Source organism: Eretmochelys imbricata, chromosome 7 (assembly GCF_965152235.1).
Source record: "Eretmochelys imbricata isolate rEreImb1 chromosome 7, rEreImb1.hap1, whole genome shotgun sequence".
In the NCBI taxonomy this organism is placed as follows: Eukaryota; Metazoa; Chordata; order Testudines; family Cheloniidae; genus Eretmochelys; species Eretmochelys imbricata.
In genome coordinates, this window is record NC_135578.1 from 105,268,751 (window position 1) to 105,293,627 (window position 24,877).

The 24,877-nt window shown below is 41.7% G+C and overlaps 1 protein-coding gene across 1 annotated transcript in view; it reads left to right on the plus strand.

Annotated features, from left to right (window-relative positions):
* Positions 1-24,877, plus strand: part of CPXM2 (carboxypeptidase X, M14 family member 2) — a 102,725-nt gene that overhangs the window by 38,923 nt on the left and 38,925 nt on the right. The window contains exons 4-6 of the mRNA XM_077821871.1: positions 672-811; positions 23,936-24,020; positions 24,680-24,830. Of these exons, the coding sequence (XP_077677997.1) occupies positions 672-811; positions 23,936-24,020; positions 24,680-24,830 (376 nt within the window). The remainder of the gene's footprint in view (positions 1-671; positions 812-23,935; positions 24,021-24,679; positions 24,831-24,877) is intronic.

The following is a 24,877-nucleotide window of genomic DNA, read 5'->3' on the forward strand; positions in this document are numbered from 1 at the left end:
AAACTGTATGTTTGTTATTTATTGGCAGAATACAGTAAGTGTGAGACATTTATGGTTAGTGGTTTACGTGCAGGATGAGGCATCAGGTATTCCTAAATTCTGATATAATCTCTGACCCTGACTAGTTGTGAGGCCTGGATGTCCCCAGTGATGGAGATGAATGTCCCTGCGAATCAGAAGTAGTGGAATGTGTTGATCCCATTTGCATGAACTATCTGTTCTCCAAAACTACTTTAGGAGGAGAAGGCAAGGGTTCCACAGCAGGGGAGTCTTTCCTCTAAATGAGTCAGTCTATCACAGAGACATTTGCACAGCTCAGAAGACTATGGGTAATTTGTGCTGGACAGAGACTTTCTGAGACTGCTGGCACAGAAAGGTAGGTTGGGTTGAAGCCCTCTTCAAAATCAGGCCAGTCAACCCTAAATTAAATTTGTATTTCAGGATCTTGGCTTTTTAAATGATTTTAGAATATTTTTCCACTTTGGCCATGATGTTTTCTTTCCCAATGTATATAGGTCCTGAGAAGGGGCACTCCATCAGAGTCTTAGAACATCTGTGTAACCAAAGGAAGGAATGGAATGAATGATGATTTCATGTTCTCTTATTTTTTCCATGAAAGGCTTTTGAGTTGTCAATGATGATTTATGAAGACAGCTTTGCCTTCTTTTCAGGCAGGTGTTAATGAAAATGATTTTTATGATGGTGCTTGGTGTGCAGGACGAAATGACCCATACCAGTGGATTGAACTAGATGCTCGAAGGCTAACAAAGTTCACTGGCATTATCACACAAGGAAGAAACTCTCTCTGGTTGTAAGTACATGCTTATTTTGCTGTCTATGATTCTAAAGTTTGGATCTAAATTTGTTCATTTTTTCTCAAGAAAGAAAGGGAAAAAGAAGAGATGATGGGACATGATAATAGTTAGAGCAAGCAATTAAACAGAAAAAAGATAAAATGCATGCTGTTTATACAGTATTGTGTATATGGAAAACTAATCTGAAGGTAGCAAATTACCACACCCTTAAACTACACATGTCAATAAAGCAGGACAACACATTTTGATAACCTTCATCATTACCACTTAAGTGATGAGTAACCCTGTGTACCCAAGTACGATTATCTAAACCAGTGTGCAATTTGCTGATATTAAGTTTCCTGTCTGTTTTCCAATATTTAATAATTATCCATTATATACACATGCTTTTATGGTTTTCGGAAAAACACAATACAATTTTAACAGGTTTCAGAGTAGCAGCCGTGTTAGTCTGTATTCGCAAAAAGAAAAGGAGTACTTGTGGCACCTTAGAGACTAACCAATTTATTTGAGCATAAGCTTTCGTGAGCTACAGCTCACTTCATCGGATGCATTCAGTGGTTTTTCCACGGAATGCATCCGATGAAGTGAGCAGTAGCTCATGAAAGCTTATGCTCAAATAAATTTGTTAATCTCTAAGGTGCCACAAGTACTCCTTTTCTTTTTGCGAATACATTTTAAATGATCTAAAAGAGATGGTGTAAATCTTTGTCCAGATGAATGTACATCTGCTATGTCATGCAAGTTTATCTGAAAGCTGAACTAGTACAGGGTTCTCAGTATATATTTTTTTCTTGGTTTTATTTGTTGCATCAGGAAGAAAATATTATGTTGTTGCTAGCTATCATTTATGCATCACAAATGTGTGTGGCACCACAGAGAGCAAGTGTGAGGGGCGGTACTAGCTCTGAAGGGCTTAGCTTCAGAATAGATGATTGACTAGGAGGGATGATTGACAAGTGGGATTTAAGGAGAGGAAGGATAAAAGTGACTAATATTATCACAGAATCATAGAATCATAGAATATCAGGGTTGGAAGGGACCCCAGAACGTCATCTAGTCCAACCCCCTGCTCGAAGCAGGACCAATTCCCAGTTAAATCATCCCAGCCAGGGCTTTGTCAAGCCTGACCTTAAAAACCTCTAAGGAAGGAGATTCTACCACCTCCCTAGGTAACGCATTCCAGTGTTTCACCACCCTCTTAGTGAAAAAGTTTTTCCTAATATCCAATCTAAACCTCCCCCACTGCAACTTGAGACCATTACTCCTCGTTCTGTCATCTGCTACCATTGAGAACAGTCTAGAGCCATCCTCTTTGGAACCCCATGGGATTACTTTGGCTAGTTCTGAACACATAGGTCTTGAATTTTCAAACACACTCATGTAGGCACCAAAATAGGTGTCCAGATTTTGAGAACACTTCAGCATGTTACATGCAGTGCTCTCTTAATCTGACTGTAGATGTCACCATCTGAACTTCTGGATGCTGAACTCTCTTGTGAAAACCTGGCCCACAGTGATGTCAGGTTGTTAAGTTTTGTTTTTAAATATTTTTATTCTTTCTAAATGACTGTACCCTTTAATGTGTGTCTACTTTCCTTCCTTCCTCCTTGTTTGTTCTAGCAAGTAAGAGTGGTAAAAAGGGAATAGGGAAATGGGGGTGCTAATGATGAGTTAATGGGGGAAAGAGAAGGTGGATAGAACGTGATAGAAAAGGGAGGATAAAAATAGAGATGGTGAGGGAGAAGTATATGATGGATGATGGTAGGGGAGTGAGGTACATCAGCAGGGGAAGTGATAGAAGCAGATGTTAGAGTCAAAAGGAGAAAGTCTAGTACTGGGAACATTTGGCGATATCAGAAGGTGAAAGTTCTCTTTTCTGCTGCCTGCAATAATGGCTGTAGGACTTCAGGTGGTTTAATGGCCTTTTACAGTCTACCCTAGTAGCCGCTTCTGGCATGGTGATGGGCCTCATCGTGGTTTGGGTGGGCTGTGTGGCCTGTTGTCCCAGAGTGGTTGCTCACTGGTCTGATGTAGGTAGGTGGGAAGGGGATTTGTAGACTTGACTCTCTTCCCTGGTTCCTTGCTGCTGTTGACTGGGAGGGCAGCCAAAGTGGCTATTTATTGCCCAAAGGTCTATATAAGAAGATGCTGTTGTATCACCTGAGGTACTGTCCCATTTTTAATTAAAAAAAAAAGACACAAGGAATATTCCTTATTCGAATGAGAACACATGTTGGCAAAGAGAGCCAGGGAATACCCATTTGCTGAGTTATGCTCTGTTAAAGGAAAAGATAGCCAAACTTGCTAGCCAGTGGGAGACTTGATTCAAACCTTGGAGAGTTTACCAGTGAGAAAAAAACCTCAAGGCACCAAAATATACTAGCTCCTTGCAATCAGACAGGTTATCACTGGGTCAAGGAACTGATCAGATCAAGTTTAGTTAGTGCTCTGTGCTGTTGGAAATAAAATTCAAATGCTGGACTCTTCCCCCACCCCGTTTACACAGGAATACAAGTCTGGAATCTCTCTAGAAATGCCATGTTTCGAGGGTGTGGGCTGTCATGTTACAGTAATAAAGAATTACAGAAGAAGTCACTTTCTCTTAACACTGAACATGGAACTTTATTACAACAAGAAAAAAAAATTAACTCCAAAGCTATTCTCTGTGCTTCACTGCAGAGCTTCTGCCTAGGTTAGAACCTGCTATAGATTTAAAGAAACAGTACACATATCCTAGGGTGACCAGACAACAAGTGTGAAAAATCAGGGGTTGGGGGTAATAGGCACCTATATAATATAAAGCCCCAAATATTGGGACTGTCCCTATAAAATCAGGACATCTGGTCACCCTAACTTTTCCTCAAAAGCAGAGGGCATGTGCAGAGGGCCATCTCCACCAGGGCCGGCTCCAGCGTTTTTGCTGCCCCAAGCAGCAAAAAAAAACAAACCTTGCAGCCGAACGGGGAGGTGGAATCCTGCCCACCGAACATGGAGGTGGAGTGATGGTGCGGCCGCCAAATTGCTGCCAACGACTGAAGAAGAGTCACGTCCCCTCCGCGGAATTGCCGCCAAGCGCGAAACGCTCTGTGACAGAGTGACTTCCAAATTCCCGCCACCACCGTGGGCGGACTACCGCCCCAGAGCCCGACATCCTGCTGCCCCTTTACATTTGCCGCCCCAGGCACCTGCTTGGTTCGCTGGTGCCTAGAGCCGGCCCTGATCTCCACACCCCATGGTGTGTGGCAGCACAAAGGTCTTTGCCACTCACTGAAGAGCAGGAATATTGGTGGGGACGGGGGAGGATGGGAGCATGGCCAATGAGCCTATTTATAGCATGCATGCAGTGGCTCCAAAGCTTGTGTAATTAATGGAAGCAGCTGCTTGTCCTTTATACCCAGTAGCGGCAGCTGAAGCCTGGATTCATTGGTGATCAAGTCCATACAAACAGTTCCTAGGGTTAAAGCCCTTCTAGTTCGTTTATGGAAACAGTTTTGTTCATGGAAACAGGTTTTGGCCTAAAGGGCATATCATGGAGAGCATTCAAGTTCATTCTTCTCCAGGGGAAAAAAAAAAAAACAATGGATGAAGTGAAGAGCATGCTTGGACACTTACTGGGTGGAATATGAAAAGCATTGCCTTGTCCCATTTATTGCCTCATCACAATCCAATCCATTCTATTCCTATCAACATCAGCATTGTTATTTGAACCACAAAATGTCTGGGAATCGGATCACCATTCAATGTACCTCTCTTGTGAGTCCCATTTTGCTGCACGTTCCTTGTACGCAGTGACTCACCTGGAGGCCCTACTCCCTGTAATGCCTTGTCTGAAGTGACAGACCAGTGGCAGCAACCGGTGAGGCAAAACTGAAGAGAAACTTACAAAATCCAAATAACAAAAGAGAAGAAATGAAGGGATGGGAAGAAGGGGAGGAAGAGAAAAATCAAAGGAAAGCAGGAGAGGAGGAATGAGCATGGAAGTAAAAGTGCAAGGAAGTAAAAATCAGAGAAATAGAACACTAAGGAACAACTCACTCTAAAAAGGGTGACAAAAGGTACAGAAAAGAGGGAAGGAGTGGAGAGAATGAGAAATACAGAAAGGAATGCCATGTGAGATTGGGATAAACTGAAGGTGGAATGGGGCAAAAGAAAAGGAGGAAAGGGAAATGAATGAAAGGACATATGGAGAGAAGCAAAGGACACAGATTAGATGGGGAGTGGGAGAAGAAAAGAGACAACAGAGAGGAGAGGAGAACAGAGGCTGCCAGAAACAGGTATCAAAATCACCAGCTCTCACCATGCCCCCTCCCTTGCCCCTAAAGTAATTGCCGTGAATTGCTCCACCTCGATTATTCCCACGCAATCTGTTACCTTGTTCATGCCTCCCCTCCATCCCTGACTATGGGACTTGCTCATTCTTCCCAGCAGCAAGTGAACACTTGTTTCTGAGCAGAGAAAGGCAAAATTGGACCCCTAGAGGAGATTTCATCGATGTTGATGAGTCCTCTTCCTTCAGTGATTAAATAAACACATGGACTCAGTGAACAGAGTTGTTTAGATGCTGCAGGCATTGTTAGGTAGTCTGAAGCCATATGAAAATTGCCTGCTTTAATTCATCATCATCAACTCTAAAAACTACTGAGGTTTGTCAAAACTTTTGCAAAAGTTTGCCAACCTCTCAAGCAAAGCTGGGTCCAGTTGCAAGTGAAACTGGCTGGTTTCTGATTTTATCCTGAAGTGGTGTGAAACCCAAAAGTGTAACAAATGTGGGTTGAGATCTGTGCAAAGCACCAATATGGTAGTGGATAGAATGCCAGCCCTTTCTGGGTTGTTGAGTATGACTATGTCCAAGGGAGTAATGAATTTGAGGAGCAGCTTCATTGTTTCAGCATGAATATCAGCTGATTAAGAGAGAGGCATTAATGAGGGCTCTTTTGTCTTTCTCAGACAAAAGAAAGTTGCCAGGGTGACGCAACCTTTTAGAAAGGGATGTGAAGTCCTCTCCTGAGAAATGGATGATATTAGCTATGGGCTTTATTTGGGATACAGGGGGTTGTGGCTGAGTATTCTTAGAAGAGTGTGTAATGTGTAAAAAGTCATTGCTGCCAAGGTATCTTTGTGTTTTATGAACCACACATTTTACACAACTGTTCAACCCTATTCTGAGTGGGACACCATAAGCATTCTTTTGAAAATGTGCAGAATGTTTTTGAAGAAATTACATGAGGATATTTAAAACATGCACTTTTCTGGCAGAAGAGAGGTAAATGTGAATTGCTGCTAGTTTCCAAGTTACTATCTAAAAGCCTTAGGGAGGTCTGTCCCTCATTGCCCAAACAATCTGTGGGTAATTTAGCACATCTTTTGTACTAGGAATAGAAAAACATGTCTAAATAGAAGTGTGCAGTCCGAGGACTGCTTGAATCTGCTGGAGTTAATGGCAAAACTTCTGTTCTCTTCAGTGGGAGCAGGATTGAACCTGTGAACATCATTCCTTTTAAACATAAGGTATTGCCAAAATAATTCCTTTCATGTCATATTAAAGGCCTGCTGATTAAAAAAGGAAACAACATACTTCAAAAATTACCAGCTCAGAAAAGCTTTAAAGACTAATTTATTTTTCAGGTGCTTTTGTGCTGAGGTTTTTATTTTATTTTTTTAATCTGGCATTTTACTGTATTTTCAACTTGATGTGACTGGGTAGGAACAGTCAATTTTAGCTCTGTAATAATATATAGCCCCTTATACTGTGTATACAGATTATGATGTATTTGAGGATCCTTTTTGCTTTGTTTTGCTAACCCCATGATGCGCTTGACAGGCTGGCAGTCAGAAAAAAGCTTCTTCTGGGTTGTAAACTGAACATATTTGAGGCCAGGCCATAGGGCCCCTATTCTGTCTGCTGATGTAGCCTCTTAACACCACTCTGCCAGTGTAAAGGAGCCATAAGGGAGGCATAGACAGTCTTCCATATCTTAGTGAGATTCTGCAGCTGGTGTAGGGATGGTGGAATGGCTCTATCGCCCCCGTGCCTTATCCCTGTCATAGCAGGGGGATTGATAATGTGTCAGAGGCAAGTGTTACCTCTTACAAACTGGCTCAGTAACTGACTGTACGGTCACTGGTCTGGTATGAGTGGACCCAGTCACTGGGTCCCACATGTGTACAAGCCAACAGGATCAGGGTAGAGTCTAGTTACTGATTCTTGCTCTGAAATGCTTAGGCATACTCCCAGGCTCAGATCTCTCACCTGACCCCCTTCTGTGGGATATGGAATGCTACCTAGACTCTGAAACCAGTGTGTCAGACCTTCCAGGCCACCCAGTCACTTACAAATACCCCCTCAAAGTTCCATCTACACTCTCTGGGCTTCTCAGTGTAATCCTTTGAAGGACAATGTGGCAGGACAGCAAGTAAATAGGCTTACAGAAGGAACTGACTTTTCTCTTAAAGCAGGTGAGAGTTTAGAGATCTTTGAAAATTACATAGTTCTGAGATGCACCTTCCCCTAGACTGAGCTTACCTGTTTTTGTGAGTCTAGGGTTCATCAGCATTTCAGGCTGGACAGAGTCTCTCCTGTGCCTCCTCTCTCTCTTCCTTTGTGTGGTAGAGGCCATCACAGAGCAGGAACCCACTCTTAAATATGGTCCCTATCTCCTTGCCATGGGCTCAGGCCCCAGTGCAAAAGCATAGTCCCTGTGTTCCTCCAAGACCAGAGACTGCTCCTTTCTAGCACTCCCTGAGGCACAAATCAGCCAAAATGGGGTGGGGAGGAAGTGGGACTATAACCCTGCCCCACTTTTACATTGGGCATTGGAGTTCACTGGCTGTGAGGAGAGCATACTGCAGTCCAGTAGCGGCTGTGACAATGTTTTCACTCCCCTGCTCACCCTGGAGCTCTGAGTAGGATTGTGCCTAACTGAAAAAGAATCCCTCATGAGCTGATGCGGCTCCCAGCCTCCTCCAATGGGAAGAGTGTCTAAAAGCTGCAACTATCCTCTTGAACTGGGAGATATAAACAAGAAAAAGTAAACACGGAACCCATTTTACCATTCCTACTGAGTAGCTTCTCTGACTGTAACCATGCTCGTCAACAGGGCCAGTAACAATGATAAATATTCAACAGAACTGACTTTGGGTCTGATTCTGCTCCCACTGAAATCAGTGAGTGCGTTGTCACTGGCTGCAGTGGTTCATGAGCAGGCTTATACTTATATACTGGTGCAAATGAAAACATCTGTGTTGGTTCAGTGCGTGTTTCAAGACCTGACATAATAATTTGTGATTTGGTGAATTGCTTACCAGTTATTTCCCACTTCTTGTAGTGTCTTCAATGATGAATCAAAGCAATGAATGAAAAACTGGCATCATTTTCAATATCTGGTCTGTTGTCTTTGTGTCTGCTTCCCTGGTAACTCATAGCTCCATCTGCTATGGTAAAGTCACGGACAATGATTTAAGGGGATCTTTGACACAGTTGTTTATAACTTCATGGTATTTTAAAACTAAATAAGGTCATTTAACACTTGTAGGGCCCGGTATTGTGCCATCTAAGTCAGTGGTAAAATTTCTGCTGGCTAAAATGGGAGCAGGATTGACCTTTAGGGATATTTTTAAAAATAACATTTGTACAATGGGATATGCTCTCCCCTCAGTGAGCATGAATAGCTTTCATTAGCAGTTTCAAAACATGTTTTTTCCCCCTGATTACAACTAGATTGTTTCACTTGTTTTTCACAGCACTAGAAAATGTTTTACCTAAAAATATATGTAATAGTTGAATATAAAAATATGAAATACAGCTGTACACGTCATTGGCCCAAATGTCCCCTCTACTACACCCATGTAACATCACTGACATCAATAGAATTCTTTGCACATGTATCTGAGGAAAGAATTCGTCCTGACAATTTAAAAAAAATCATAATCTTTCTTTTCAGCAAAGAGGGTAGAGTTTGATAAAGAGTTTCAAACCAACATTCAAATCAGAATTAAAAGTTACTGCAGTAGAAAGTAACTGGTATACTTTTGTAACAAAGCTGGGTCTACCTAAGATGGCATGGCTATTGCCATCCTAGGTCATGGAATGTAGCCTATTCAGGAGCCCAAAGTACTGAAAGGATTCCTCAGAATGCTTTGGATCTGTCACTTACTCTGGCTTCCTATGGTGCTAAGAACAAGGGAAACATAAGACCTACCATACTAGGTCAAACCAATGGTACATCTAGCTCAGTATCCTGGCCTAACAGGGGTCAATACCAGAGCTTCAGGAAGAGTGTACAGAATAGGGCAGTTGGAATGATCAACCATGTCTTTCCTTCCCAGCTTCTTGCAGCCAGAGTTTTAGGGTTGCCGCAATCATAGGGTTGCATCCCTGACCATCTTGGCTAATAGCCATTGATGGAGCTATCCTCCATGAACTTATCTAGTTTTTCTTTGAACCCAGTTATACTTTTGACCCATCATAACATCCCATGGTACTGAGTACAATAGGGTTAATTGTTCTTTGTGTGAAAAAACTACTTCCTCTTATTTGGATTAAACCTGCTGCCTCTTAAATTCATTGGTTGACCCCAGGTTTTTGTGTTTGTGGGAGACGGTAAATAACACTTCACTTTTTCCAACAATGCTTGATTATATAGACCTCAATCATGTACGCCCTTAACTGTCTCTTTTCTAAGATGAATAGTCCTAATCTTTTTAGTTTCTTCTCACGTGGAAGTCATTCCATCCCCTTGATCATCTCTGTAGATCTTCTCTGAGTCTTTTGTAGTTCCACTATATCGGTTTTGAGATGAGGTGACCAGAAGTGGACACAGTATTCAAAGTGTAGGCATGCCATGGATTTATATAGTAGCATTACGATATTTTCTGTCCCTTTTCTAATAGTTCCTGACATTCTGTTAGCCTTTTGACCTCCATTGCACACTGAGCTGAAGTGTTCAGAAAATATCCCTGGTGACTCCAAGATCTCTTTCTTGAGTAGTAACAGCTAATTTATACAGTGAAGCAGTACTTTTTGAGGTCTCTTTTTTCTTTTATGGGAAGTTGTGAAAAATATGATCTCTTTTAAATGTGTGCATGCAGCACTGAGAGCAGGTGACCTGCCTTTCAAAATAAGAGCTAACCTACCGTGGAGTCAATAGTGCAGCACAGATTCAGAATATAATACTTAAGGATGAGTTATTTCCATTGTAAAGGCTGTTTTTCATGGGGGTTTGGTCATTCGGCCATTTTAAATTGTTGCACACTGAAATTTTCAGGCTGCTGGGGAATTTTGTTAATGGGATCATGACAATTTAATAGTGTTGGTGAGTAATCAATAGTCGTCAATGCAATAAAAATGTTTAGGGCTACATTGTGCCTCTAAGACACTGCCCATCGCAAGTACCATTGTACCATGCCGGGGGGGAAGTAAAGAGACATTCTGCCTTGGAGGATCAAAGTGACCCTCAGAGCTTCCCATTTGCATCATGAGTAAGAGTAATTTGTGATGTTCCCTTTAAAAAGATAGAGCACACACCCCTCATTCACCAGACAGCTCTGTGGTATGTACCATATGTCCACCTATTCCTCACTTCTCCTCATAGTCTTTTTAGCAAGCTGCACCCAGGGGATAGCAGGTCTACCAGCAGCCAGTGCAATTCCTTGAGCACAGATGTTGCAGTCTTTTTGTGAAAGGTGCAGGCTCCCTGCTCCCACTGTACAGCCATGTCAGGCAGGGCCAGGACCTTGTCTTAATTACCAACCACGTTATCCTCCAGTACTTGGGATGTAAAGCACAGTGGGTATGTTTTACTTGATGATAATACCGAGTCTGTCAGTCTAACTGTATCAGCATCCAGATATGGTGCAGTGGTTACCATTCCACAATCAACGGTTACCCCAACTTACTGCATATCTCCAGGACACCACAGTTCTGCACTATACTTAAAAAAACAATAGCTACATTATAGCATAATGTTGGTTTCAATGTAGGATGAGCTGTTAGTGCTACAAATACTGGCTACGTCACAAGAACAATAGATACATCTTATACAGGGACTGCAAACATGTTTCAATAAAACTTTAATAAATTCAATGGAAATGTCTCAATGTTTTATCCAAATACTATAGTAAAATCAGTAGCTCCTATGCACTGACATGCAAAGAGCTTTTATGATGTATCATACCATTACAAACTATTATTTATCCTGACTCCCACTCAGTGCCATGACTATGGAAATTGTGACAGCTTTCTTGAAGTTGATAAGCTCTCACTGCAAGAATTGTCCTAGCTATCATTGAAATCATGTTGTAGATCCTTCATGCCTAATAGAATTTCACTGGAATGATTAAATTCAATGCATAGAAATAAACCTAATCAATAATCCAGTGTTGACATAATCACAGATTAATTATATATTTATGGCAGTGCATTCTATTCTTAATAAAGGATGTTTTGCATTAACTAGCACTGATATTGCATCTTCTATGATTCTGTTTTAATGGAACCATATAATGGTTTGAATTGGTTTTATTTTTAAATGGAGGAACAAAGTCCAGATTTTTAAAGGTATTTAGGCATTTGTGCTCTTAGTGTTGTAACAAGTAACTGATTTAGGAGCGTAAACCTCATTTTCAAAAGGAATTTAGGCACTTAGGAAAATTGGTGAGCTTTAGGTGTCTAAATCCCTTTTGAAAGGTTTACGCTCCTAAATCAGTTAAGTGTTGCAATGCTGAGTGCAGCAGTGCCCTAGTACCTCTAAAGATCTGGACCAAAGACAGCAAGCCTTCCCCAGCTTAAATGTGGAATGCCCTTGATTTATTTATTTAACTTAAATTTTGTACCTATATTAATGTCACTTTCTGGTTCTTGTATCCTGGGAGGAGCTTTGACACACAACACAGCTTGGAGGCCATTTTAATGAATGCTTTAATCACTGTTCTCTTCAGGATACTTAGCTGGTGGTCTAGGGTAGGTGGTCCTGTCTACCTATTCTGAATTTTATTTATAGGGCATCAGGTTCCATTGATGGAGACAGCATCATATTGTGTTTGTAAATATTTTTTGTTATGGCTTTGTAACATACGTTGAGAATATTTTTCAGGGTGCTCACTGAATCACTAGCTGACAGTGGTCAGAGAATAAGCAATTGTCAGTCCCAAGATGAGTGTTCTTGAACATTTAAGCTAGCATGCAGCATATAGGTGGGGAGCATAGTTTGACATGGACAGAACTTTCTTTAGGCAGTGAGGCTGATAAGAGGTACTAGAACAGCAACAGGTAAAATACTTGCACAGGGTAGAGTTCTGTCAATGCTGACATATAGCCGCAATAGAGAAGAGTAAGATGATGACCTCTGACTGAAATTTGTTTCAATTTTTTAATTAAAAGATGACATGGAAACATTTTGAAACAAGTATACATAAAACATCTACAAATACCACGAGGAAGGTCATTCCACTTCCTGGCCTGAGATCAGATAGCAATATGTAACCCTTCTGCCCATCAGAGTTGGCAGCACCAAGGGCCAGGTTCAGTATCTAGGGGTTCCGTTTCAATAACACAATGTGAAACCAGCTCGAGCCCCCACCCAGTGACCTGGGACAATTACATACCACCCCCCAGGCCGCCTCTAAGAGGCAATACTTCTCCTCTCGCAAGCACAGAGTCTGAATATAGCAAAAGCCTTTTAATAAAGGAGGGAAACAATGTGGCATTATGTTGGGAAAACATCACAAACAGGATCCATACCACAAACCATGAGCAAAAGACCCACCCCCAAGTAAGTTTGACAGTGTCCTTTTCCCCTCCGGGTCTTAAGTCCAGCAATCCAACAGTCACCCCACAGACGGTTTCTGTCCTTGGTCAGTGCAGCCCACAGAGTTCAGAAGTTCATCTGCAGAGTTTACCTCCCAGTCTGGGTGGAAGTGGGGGGAAGGTATGGAGGACATCTTACGTGCTCTGCTGGTTGGGTTGACTTCTGATTACCAGGCCTCTCCATGGGGTTCTGCTGCAGTCTTCACCGCCAGCTGCGCCTCTCCACTATCCACGCTGCTAGCCATCCTGCTAGCCCTCCCCCTCTTAACATAGCTCTCAGTGAATTCAGCTCTTTAGTGATTTCAGCTGTTAGTAAGGGGGGAGGGGTCCTCAGTGCTAGCACACTCAGAACCACTAGCCCAAAGTAGGTCTAATGCTTAGACCTAGGAATCAGTGATTTCAGCTCTGCAGCACCTAACAAGATTCCTAACTGAGTCAAAATTAGCTCGGTTATTACACAGTGGGGGGGGGGGTTGTCAAAGTGGCATTTTGGACCCAGACTACCAGGTACACATGCCTGTCCCCAGCTTCTCTCAATCTGCTGGGCTTTGGAATCCATGTCCCTTGCCTAGTGAGTGCTACTTAGTTGAGGGTGAGTCCCTTCATCATAAAATACCAAGTACAGTTCTACTGTCCTTGATTCACTTAACCAGGATAACAACACTTTATTACTCCTGCCCCAATAACAAAGAGACTGGTGATCCCACAGCAGCCAAAGTGACCATTTGGGCAAGCAGTCCATCATGCTAGGCAGGGTGGGTGTGCCCATGCAAATGAGATCAGTCCCTGAAGTCCTTTTCCACAGCTCACCACTAAATGTCAGGGTAGAGCTCATTCTGACTCTGCTTACATTACCATATCTGAGATAGAAGCCAAACTCGAACAGCTTAATGGGACTAAATCAGGCGGCCCAGATAATCTTCATCCAAGAATATTAAAGGAATTGGCACATGAAATTGCAAGCCCATTAGCAAGAATTTTTAATGAATCTGTAAACTCAGGGGTTGTACCATATGACTAAAGAATTGCTAACATAGTTCCTGTTTTTAAGAAGGGTAAAAAAAGCGATCGAGGTAACTACAGGCCTGTTAGTTTGACATCTGTAGTATGCAAGGTCTTGGAAAAAGTTTGAAGGAGAAAGTAGTTAAGGACATTGAGGTAAATGGGACAAAATACAACATGGCTTTACAAAAGGTAGATTGTGCCAAACCAACCTGATCTCCTTCTTTGAGAAAGTAACAGATTTTTTTAGACAAAGGAAACACAGTGGATCTAATTTACCTAGATTTCAGTAAGGCGTTTGATACGGTGCCACATGGGGAATTATTAGTTAAATTGGAAAAGATGGGGATCAATATGAAAATTGAAAGGTGGATAAGGAATTGGTTAAAAGGGAGACTACAGCGGGTCCTACTGAAAGGTAAACTGTCAGGCTGGAGGGAGGTTACCCGTGGAGTTCCTCAGGGATCGGTTTTGGGACCAGTCTTATTTAATCTTTTTATTACTGACCTTGGCACAAAAAGTGGGAGTGTGCTAATAAAGTTTGCGGATGATACAAAGCTGGGAGGTATTGCCAATTTAGAGAGAGACCGGGATATCATACAGGAGGATCTGGATGACCTTGTAAACTGGAGTAATAGTAATAGGATGAAATTTAATAGTGAGAAGTGTAAGGTCATGCATTTAGGGATTAATAACAAGAATTTTAGTTATAAGCTGGGGACGCATCAATTAGAAGTAACGGAAGAGGAGAAGGACCTTGGAGTATTGGTTGACCAGAGGATGACTATGAGCTGCTAATGTGATATGGCCGTGAAAAAAGCTAATGTGGTCTTGGGATGCATCAGGTGAGGTATTTCCAGTAGAGATAAGGAGGTTTTAGTACCGTTATACGAGGCACTGGTGAGACCTCACCTGGATCACTGTGTACAGTTCTGGTCTCCTATGTTTAAGAAGGATGAATTCAAATTGGAACAGATACAGAGAGGGGCTACTAGGATGATCCGAGGAATGGAAAACCTGTCTTATGAAAGGAAACTCAAGGAGCTTGGCTTGTTTAGCCTAACTAAAAGAAGGTTGAAGGGAGATGTGATTGCTCTCTATAAATATATCAGAGGGATAAATACTAGAGATGGAGAGGAATTATTTAAGCTCAGTACCAATGTGGATACAAGAACAAATGGATATAAACTGGCCATCGGGAAGTTTAGACTTGAAATTAGACGAAGGTTTCTAACCATCAGAGGAGTGAAGTTCTGGAACAGCCTTCCAAGGGAAGCAGTGGGGGCAAAAGACCTATCTGGCTTCAAGATTAGACTCGATAAGTTTGTGGAGGAGATGGTATGATGGGATAACATGATTTTGGCAATTAATTGATCTTTAACTATTCATGGTAAATAGGCCCAATGGCCTGTGATGGGATGCTAGATGGGGTGGGATCTGAGTTACTACAGAGAATTCTTTCCTGGGTATCTGGCTGATGAATCTTGCCCATATGCTCAGGGTTCAGCTGATCGCCATATTTGGGGTCGGGAAGGAATTTTCCTCCAGGGCAGATTGGAAGAGGCTCTGAGGATTTTTTGCCTTCCTCTGTAGCATGGGGCACGGGTCACTTGCTGGAGGATTCTCTGCACCTTGAAGTCTTTAAACCATGATTTGCGGACTTCAGTAGCTCAGCCATAGTTGAGAGGTTTATCGCAGGAGTGGGTGGGTGAAATTCTGCGGCCTGCGTTGTGCAGGAGGTCGGACTAGATGATCATGATGGTCCCTTCTGACCTTAATATCTATAAATCTACATCTATGCTGCTCTTACTATATATAACATTGATCATCAAGGCTTGATTTAAAAATGTGCACTCTACTCTCCATCAGTAGTTCTGACTTGCTGGAGCAAAAAGGATATTACGACATGTGATACCTGATGAACGAGACAGACACTTGTTACTGATACTTATATTCACAGACCAGACCAAAGTTTTCAAAGGCCAGCCTCCACTTTGCATGTGCCAAATAGCTCGATCAAACTTGCACCTGCATCTTCTTGGTGCTAACACCTGCATGCATGTTAACGCCTGCACATGCACTTCAAATAAACGAACACCTGTGCACACAAATGTTTTCATTTGCATCCCTCCTCAATGGGTTTTTCAGGGGCATTTTCTAAAAATTGCCCCTCACCCCTCCACCCCAGGTCTGAGACCATTTGAAGTTCTGTATTTCATGTGGATACATGAGGAAGCCAAGAAAATTTACTCAACTGAGCACTTAGCAACCATACAAAATGCTAGACATAGGCAAGAGACACAATTAAGAGTAGCAAATGTCACCGAAAAAACCAACAACAAAGTTTAAAGTGAAGGTGAACCAAACTTTTGTATTTATTGTCCAGGAAGATTCACCAGGGGCAATGTGGTGAGGGACGTATTTCAGAACAAAGCAATTTCCAGGTGAACTTTTTTTGTGCAGATCAAGCTGTAAATGATAAATATTCTCAATTAGATTGTAAACTCTTAGAGCCAGTCACTGTCTCTTTGTTATAAACTTGTGCAGCACCTAGCAAAATGGGACACAAGGAAACTGCAGCTGATACCCAGCAAACAAGGGCTACACATGCTGACTCAGCAGGATCAGCTCACTGGCAGAAGACTGCTGATTGGATACCTCTTAGTATAAAGCTTCCCGTTGCTGCCACAACCTTTGTCTGAGCAACTAGTTGCCAAGCCCGATGCTGACCAACCCCCAGAGACAAAGTCTCTGCTTCCTTGCCTGGTTCCCACTTCATACCTGTTACCACATTCTGCTCCCTTGCCCTAACTCTAGTTATTGACCTTCATCCTACAGCATTTAAAGACAGAAACCAGGAGTCTGATTCAGCTCTTAGTGATCACTAGAGCTGAAATCAATGATAAGCTGGTCTGCGGGTTGAGCCTTACACCTGGTTAAGTGTTGCATGACTCTTACTCTAACTCCACTTTAACCCTTGGCATGGCTTCTAAATCTGACTCTGGCTGCCACTCTTGGTGTGACTCTTAACTGTAATCCCAGCTCTACTTTAGGCTCTGACCGCTAGATCAGTGCTGTTTCTAGGCACTACCGGAACACAATTACTCATAATTAATTACAGCACTAACAAGAGTGTCAGATATATTTGGGCATCAGAGAATTTGGGCAACTGGGTGAACACAGAAATAATGAAATTAAATCCCACTTAAGCCCTGAGTATGAAATTTTCAAAAGAATTCAGCACCCAGCACCAGATTTTCAGAAGAGCTCAGTACATTGGTGGAGATTAGGTTCTTTTTAAAACCTGGCCTTAAGTGTCACCGTGACAGCTACTAGGTCCTGAGTTCTTTTGCAAATCTGATTCTTATTCGGATCCTACATAGGTACTGAGCTCTTTTAAAAATCTGGCCTCAATAGGGGGCAATGATCACTTGAAAATCTGGCCCTAAGCTCTTCAGAAAATCTAACTCTGTGAGTGCACAGGCTCTATGAAAAGTTGAATTTCACCCAAACTCAGTATAAAGCTTTTGGTCACAAAAGCTCAATTATTATTTTTTATTATTATTTTAAAAGTTAAACATTTTAAAATTTCAGTTATTAAAAAAATACCCCATTGCTTGATAAACTGCATGATTTAAACTCAATATATTTATTTTAATTAATTTTGCTTATGTATTGGCCCACATGTGGTTAGCCTAAGAGCTTTTGAATGTTGCCTATAGGGAGAAGCAGTTGGATAGTGGGCGTTTTAATATTAACACTTTTTATATTTAATTGCTTCTGACTACAAATTCCCTTCTGACGCAGAAGTTCACTTAAATTCCAACATGCTGTTTTTGTCATCCATATCTATCTATCTATCTATCTATCTATCTATATGTTCAGTGGTGTTGTAGCAGTGTTGATCTCAGATTATTAGAGATATAAGGTAGGTGAGGTAATATCTTTTACTGGATCAACTTATGTTGGTGAGAGAGACAAGCTTCGAGCTTACACAGAGCTCCTCTTCAGGCCCGAGGAAGACCCACCGTGTCTCTCTCTCGATAAAATGGCATTAATAAGAAGGTGTTGGAAAATTTCAGCCTGGCCTGAAAATCTGTTTTGTCTTGCCACTTTTTTTTTTTGTTTCAGAGATCTTTGATTGAAAATGCATGCTGTAACAGAGGATGCAAACCTGTTCTTTTCCCATTTTTATTTTCCATTCATTTTTGGTGTTTGTAAAGCAGTTAGATTGGATTATGATGACAGCAAAAGAATAATCTGATCAGCTGGAGCCAATGTAGACAGCATTAAGTCTCCCTTTGTACTGTAGTCTAATCTCCAACATCGCCGCTATTTCAGTCCTGAGCCACTGCCAGTAATACTGAATTGTGTTAAACTGTGTGGTAGCTCAGTGAGGTGGACAAGCATCCACTAGGGATTGGGATGAGACCACGAGACTTTTTATTGTTGCTTAGTTAGCTCTTCATCGTTATAGAGATTTACATTACATTTTTATGCGCTTAAACCCATGTTTAAATAAAAACCCCAAACAATTACAATTCTGGATCTATGTACTGGCGAGAAAGCAGGCAGATAACAATTTGCTTTCTGTCTCTGTGCCATTTCTGCACCTGGCATTGACTGTATTGGTGTAAACCAGGGTTGAAATGAGCTCTCTCCTGCCATCTGTTGATGAACTTGGGAGAAAGACTCCAGGAGTAGACCATATTTGCATAGACATACCTACTGGGCTTAGGAGATCAGCAGACAGACCTGCTTTACCAGAATGATCACATATAGCTGTTTTAAAATTCACTTAAGTCTTAGATGCAGGGGTAATATTATCCTTAGTGTATGACTATGTACAGCTGAACTGTACTAAGTAGGAACTTAATTGAGAGGAGATCACCCTAACTCCAAGCTCACTCACTCAGCATAGAATATTGATGCCAAAGCTCAGTGTAAGGAGATAGGGACAGGGGTTGGTTGGGCACTCTGTTTGTGGAGTCCTACATACCATTTGACCAGCATTTAAAGACAGAAACCAGGAGTCTGATCAGCTCTTAGTGATCACTCGAGCTGAAATCAGTGATAAGCTGGTCTGGGGGTTGAGCCTTACACCTGGTGTGGGGATGATGTTGCAGGGAAAGGCGACACAGAGGATGCAGCAAATGGATCAGCAGTGAGCTTCCCTGTTACCCACTGAGCTGGGCTAAGAGGTGGAACCTCAGAACATGGCATCTTAGCTAGGGGTGGCAACTGCAATGCTGGCAAGCAGCGACAGGTGGCAGCATCATTCCACCACCCGTTCATGCCCAGGGACGGGAGGGGGACCCACCTGAATGCACCCCTAGACACAGACAACAAACTGCAAGTGGGGCGGGACTTGAACTGGTTCTGTTTTGTAATGCTGAGAGGAACTCCTAGATATTGAACCTGGCCTTTGTTGCTGACAGCACCACCTGGTGTTACATTAGTTATGTCGGGTTGTGCTATGTCTATCAGAGAGAAGGGACAATGAAAAGGACGAGTAAGGAAGTAAGGGCCAGAAGATGAGAGAAAGGAAAGAAGGGGTGCGAGGCTGGGAAATTAGCGAGAGGAAGAAAGGGAATGGAATTTATAATGTATTAGAAATAGGCACATTATAATGGAGTGGGGCATAGAGGGAGAGGATACCTTATTGTTCTTGTGGCATCAAAGTACTTTAAGATGCAGTCAGTAGGTTTATGGTGTGAATGATAGAATGTTTCCTATTTAAAGAAAGGAAGATGAGTCCAGTGGTCAGAGTGCTAGCCAGCACTATGGGAAACTTGGGTTTTGCTACCTGTGTGACCCAGGGCAAGTCAATTAGCCTCTCTGCCTCAATTTCCCATTGTAAAATGGGGATAATAGCACTTTCCTATGTCACAGAGAAGTTGAGAGGTGTTTAGATACAAGAGTAATGGGAGCACCAAAGTACCATAGATGGATAAATTGCATACCATATAGAAACATTAAATAACAACAACAATAAAGAGATCCACCATGCCCAGTACATTTCAATTGTGTTTTGATTTTTGTGTCTGGCTTCTGTGAGATTAATAAAATCTTCACAGAGATAATAAAATCTTCACAACAAAGGCAGAACATTTTTGTCTTTTGTAGATACATTGTTATTACAGAGACAGAACAGTCTGGCAGAAACGACTTAAAAGAAGAAATGTTTTTCGTAGGAAACGTGAATCAAGCTGAATTCTAATAGACCCATCTTTCTTGTCATCTGTAGGTCTTTTTCCTTCATGCCTTTTGGTTTGTGGGAGGGTCATGCAAGCTGCATTTAAATCTATATCTATACTAGAGCATCGTGGAGTAGACACAACAAAACAACATCTACGCCCTTTAATGGCAGACTGTCTACCAACAAGGTTTATACTGTCTGTCCTGTGCACAAAAAATAGCTTGATAGGGAATTCAGTATTTTCATGATGCTGTTATAGGGAATTTCCATGTATTTGGTTTTCATGTATTCACAAGGCAGATAGGTACTCTGATTTAGTATACTACAGTACTATTGTAGATCCAGATATTTGTAGAATTAATTCAACACAGCTTCTCAGCATGTTCTCTATAAAAGAGCTATAGATGCCAAAAATACTGAAAAGTATTCCTATATTCCCTTTAATGGGAAAGTTCTGTTGTTAAATATTTATACATCTTTATAAAGAGCCTTGAGAAGTTTTGATATGAAGTGCTATTGAAATTGTTATTGTCTTCAAATCTCAATGCTAATGTCTAGTCTAGTGCATGCACTAAATCCTGAAGTAGTCAGTTCAGCAAGGTGAAACAGAGATGTTGCCCAGTGTTTCCTCTACAAAGAGACTCCAGCTGGTTGTGGCAGGATTTCTCAGAGAAAGTAGAGAACAATGCACTATGCATCTGCTCCTGCGTTATTTAATTCAAAGGGAGTTTTGCAAACAGTGTCAATGGGAGCCAGATCAATCCACATTGTGGGGGAGAGGGGGTCACTTTCTTGCTCTGAGCAAGAGGAAAGATGTGCTTATTTGTTGCAGTTTATCAGATATCTCCTAACCCACAGACCTCAGCTAAATGAGGGCCAGATGTGTGGGTTGCCACATTAGCCTGGCTTATCTTCTACCACCAATCCAGTGCAATGCTTTCAAGCTGCACATGTATCTGGGGGTAAGATCTAGCCACATTTGTATTTTAATTGACAGGCTTCATCTGAGAAGCATGTTACCTGTTATCACTCCCAAGAAGTTACAGGTTCAAGTCTGATCAGTGCCCATTTTCCTTTTGTAGAAATGTGGACATTTACAAGTGTGTGAAGTGAGAAAAATCAAAATGGAGATGGTAACATAAAAAACACTTCCTAAGTCAAGAATATAATTTTAGCCTCCACATGCTTTCTTGTGTCAGCAAAATGAGCTAGTTCCTTTAAAAGAAAATGTTAAGGACCAGAACATTTGCCACGATATCAAAAAAAGAGATGTTTAATACTGTCATAGGCTGGTGGTTTTTACATTCTACATCTGTGCTGCAGTATTATTATAACATTCTCAGTTATATGGAATTTCAGCGGTGATCTGGAATCTGGACATGAAGAAACTCAATGTTTGATTTATTTTTCCAATACATTTAAAATCAGTTTCTTAAGGAAACCAAGGAATAAGGATGGGATTGTGTAAATAAAATGAGAATGAAAAATAAAAATCAAATAAAAATATTCTGTGGTAGATTGCAGTAGGTGGCAGGAAAGGGAATGATGCCTTTGGATTTGCAATAAAACCTTGCAAATAAATCCTGACCTTTTGGTTATGGATCCTGTCCTTGACAAGTGGCCATGGAGAATAGCAAAAAGTAAAAATAAATACCTCTGTGTGTGTGTGTGTACACATGTGCACATGTGTGTGTGTGTGAACACATTTCAAAGTATGGACTTTGCTCTTGAGCTTTTTTCACTTTTTGACAGTGAAATTTATTTTTCTTGTGTTTTGACAGGGGTTGGCTCCTAAATTCCTCATTTCCATCTCCGCTCGATGTAAATTTGCCTCTGTAAATCTGTAGAATTTATGATCACAGTGGCTTTCCTAGGGCAACCACCACATTATTTCACAAGATCAGGGAAGGAAAGATGCTCCTATAGGTGAACTGAATGTATACAGAGCTCTGAAGTTGCTAGTTATATTGTTTTGTAACATTTTACAGCCAGAAAGACTTGAGATGCCAGCACGGCACTTCTCAGAACTTATATCCTAGTAAATCCCCTGTCTCTAGAGATCCTATATTGAGATACAGAAAATTAATACAGTGTTCTGGGTAGGGCACCTAGATTTTAACAATTATTTAAAAAATACTGTGGTAGCATGTGTATTGTGGGTCTTTTTCAGCTTTTAAGTACAAAGGCAAAAAGTCCAGTCTCTGATAATATTCAAGATTTTGCCGTTTAAACTAGTAGAAATGGTAAAGTTCAGATTTTTTAAAAGGCTGAATATTAATTCAAAATGCAAATCAATTAACTGGTCTGGAAAATGCTCATGGGAAACAGATTTACAAAGGTGTTTAAAGATGCACATAGGTACCTAATTTACAGAGATCTTTTAAAAAGTCCTGCTGAGAGCCTAATTCTTATTGATTTTCAGTGGAAGCCAGGCACCTAACCTGCCTAAGCTCTTTTGAAAATCCCTCTAGGTACCTATATGCATCTGTAGGTGCGTAAGTATTTTTGTAAGTCTGGCCCTAAATACTTAGTACCATCCACAATCTTATTTACTTTAATGAGAATACTCCTGCTAGTAAGATAAACTCAGTAGCGGGTAAAGGCCCCACAAGTCATTATATTTTTGCTAGCAAGGGTTGGTTAAATCATTATTTGGGAGGTCACCTCATGATGGAAGAGGGAGGAAAACATCAGTCTCCAGTCTTGCAGAAGTTTGGTGAACATGGGATGAGATTGTTCAGAAGGCTAGAAATCTGGTGAAACTCCCTCATGCCACCCTGCCTCCCTTACTGCCCACCAACAAACCATAGTACTTCCTAGAATTAGCTAGGGGCTAAATTATGACTTTAGCCCCAGGTAAAGGAGCTGCATGAGCTACATCATCCCAGACATAACCCCAGCCAGGCACTGTGACTCAGACATACGTCTCTGGGAGACGATTCCTTCCCTGATCCACATTGGCTCTTGAACCCAGGAAGGAGGCGCTGGGAAGGAAATAAGTGGCTGCTGCCCTTCAAAGGGTGTAGCTTGCTTCCTTCCTTCCTGACTAGCCCCTCTAGTAGGGGGGTTGGAGCCAATACTTCACCCTTTCCCTACCCCCCTCTACTATCTCCACTCCACTCACAGTAGGGAGTACCAGAGAATAGGGGCTGTGCTTCATATCAGATTGACCACAGGATCTGGATAGGTCTGATTCACTTGAGTATAGAGGCGGTGGCTTCTTACTCCTCTGTAAACCCCTGATTAGCTGAGTAAGACAAGGGCCATAAGGTAAGAATGGGAGGTCCTGGCCTGTGGCTGGCTATTAGAAGTAGAGAGAGTCTGGCTGCAGGTGATGTGGAGGGGAGGGCTCCTTAAAAGTACAAGTCTATGGAGTTTGGACCATATTATTTCTGTTTTTTATTCATATTGCAGTAGTGCCCAAAATCCCCACTTGGCTAGGTCCCCATCCTGCTGGGTATTCAGTAAGATACTTTTTTGTGAACTGGAAAGTTTGGTTCCTTTCCATCTGCTATGAACCCAACTTCAGGGTTCAGTTCAAATGCCCCTTCTTAAAACACCAAACTTTTCAGGATTCATGCACCTCTAATTTTTGCACCTAGAAATGGAAACAGCCTATAATTAGAAGTAGGATGAGCCACTGAATGGAAATGCTGTTGCTTAAAATTCAGGGGATTTTACTCCTAGAGTCTTTATATACTTTTTCATCCTCACTGACAGTAATGATAGGAATTATAAATGTTTTGTGGCTGGGGTGGGCAACATTCATGGATAATGCAAATTCTCTGGAGTTGATGCATATGGTCTGGATTAACCATCAAATGTGCTAGAATGTGTTTAGACATTGGGGGAAGGAGAAGGCTGATCCTCTTCCTGGAAACCCAGAACATTATCTTGGTTGTGCTGTTCATTTCCATCTTCTTAGGTTTTTAAATCATCTGCCAAAACCAGCTCTGCATTTCAGTTCACCAGCCAAGTGCTGACATTACTTTGCCAATTGGGATTTCCATAATTAGCAGGTTTATGGAGTGTTGCTATATTAAACACACTTGCATCAATTTACAAAAAAAAATATACCACAACAAACAACAAAACCCTTTGCCTTCTGTCTAGGAGTGACTGGGTGACATCTTATAAAGTAATGGTGAGCAATGACAGTCACGCATGGATCACTGTCAAAAATGGATCTGGAGATATGGTGAGTACCACAGAACAGGAGAGCCACAAGGAATAGTGGGAAAGCATTACTTGGGGAAAAAAAGAATCATATTGACTTTTGATATGCCACGTAGTAATATATCTTCTTGAGAGGCTCTGTGAGGCTGAAAGGGGAATGATGTATGTATCCCCCTAGTCCTTCTCATTGTCTGAGTGCTCCTGCCCCAGCTCTGCCATCCCTGACCCACTCTGCACTGTAGATCAGCAGGGTATCAGATCTGCAGGGTACCATGTATTATTTTGAAGAACTGGCCCCCTCCCACTCCTTGCACACAGGAGGGGATAGATCAGATACAGTGTCCCCTCCATGGGCCAGATCCTTAGCTGGTGTAAATCCATTGATGTAAGTTGAACTACACTGATTTACAGCAGATGAGGATGCCTGCAGAGTGCACATTATTTGAGAGAGGCTCTGGAGAAGATGGGGCTGTGACACTCCCCTTTTCCTCTGGCCCACTAATAATTGAGCTGAGAGCGTATTCTCCCTGAAAAGCAATTATTTCTGGGTTCCCCTCACCTACCTATCAGGGCACAATCTCATTCCACCTTTAAGTTGGATCTAGTTCCAGATGTTTTACCAAAGTTTTGGAGAGTCATGTGAACTGAACTTGACGTTTTTGTATGTTTGAATCTGAATAGATTTTTGAAGGAAACAGCGAGAAAGAGATCCCGGTACTCAATGAACTGCCAGTACCAATTGTTGCACGTTATATCCGTATAAACCCTCGGTCATGGTACGAAGAAGGGAGCATCTGTATGAGACTGGAAATCTTAGGCTGCCCCCTGCCAGGTAAGCACAGTTCTCCATTACAATTGGCAGGATTGCCCACAAACTTT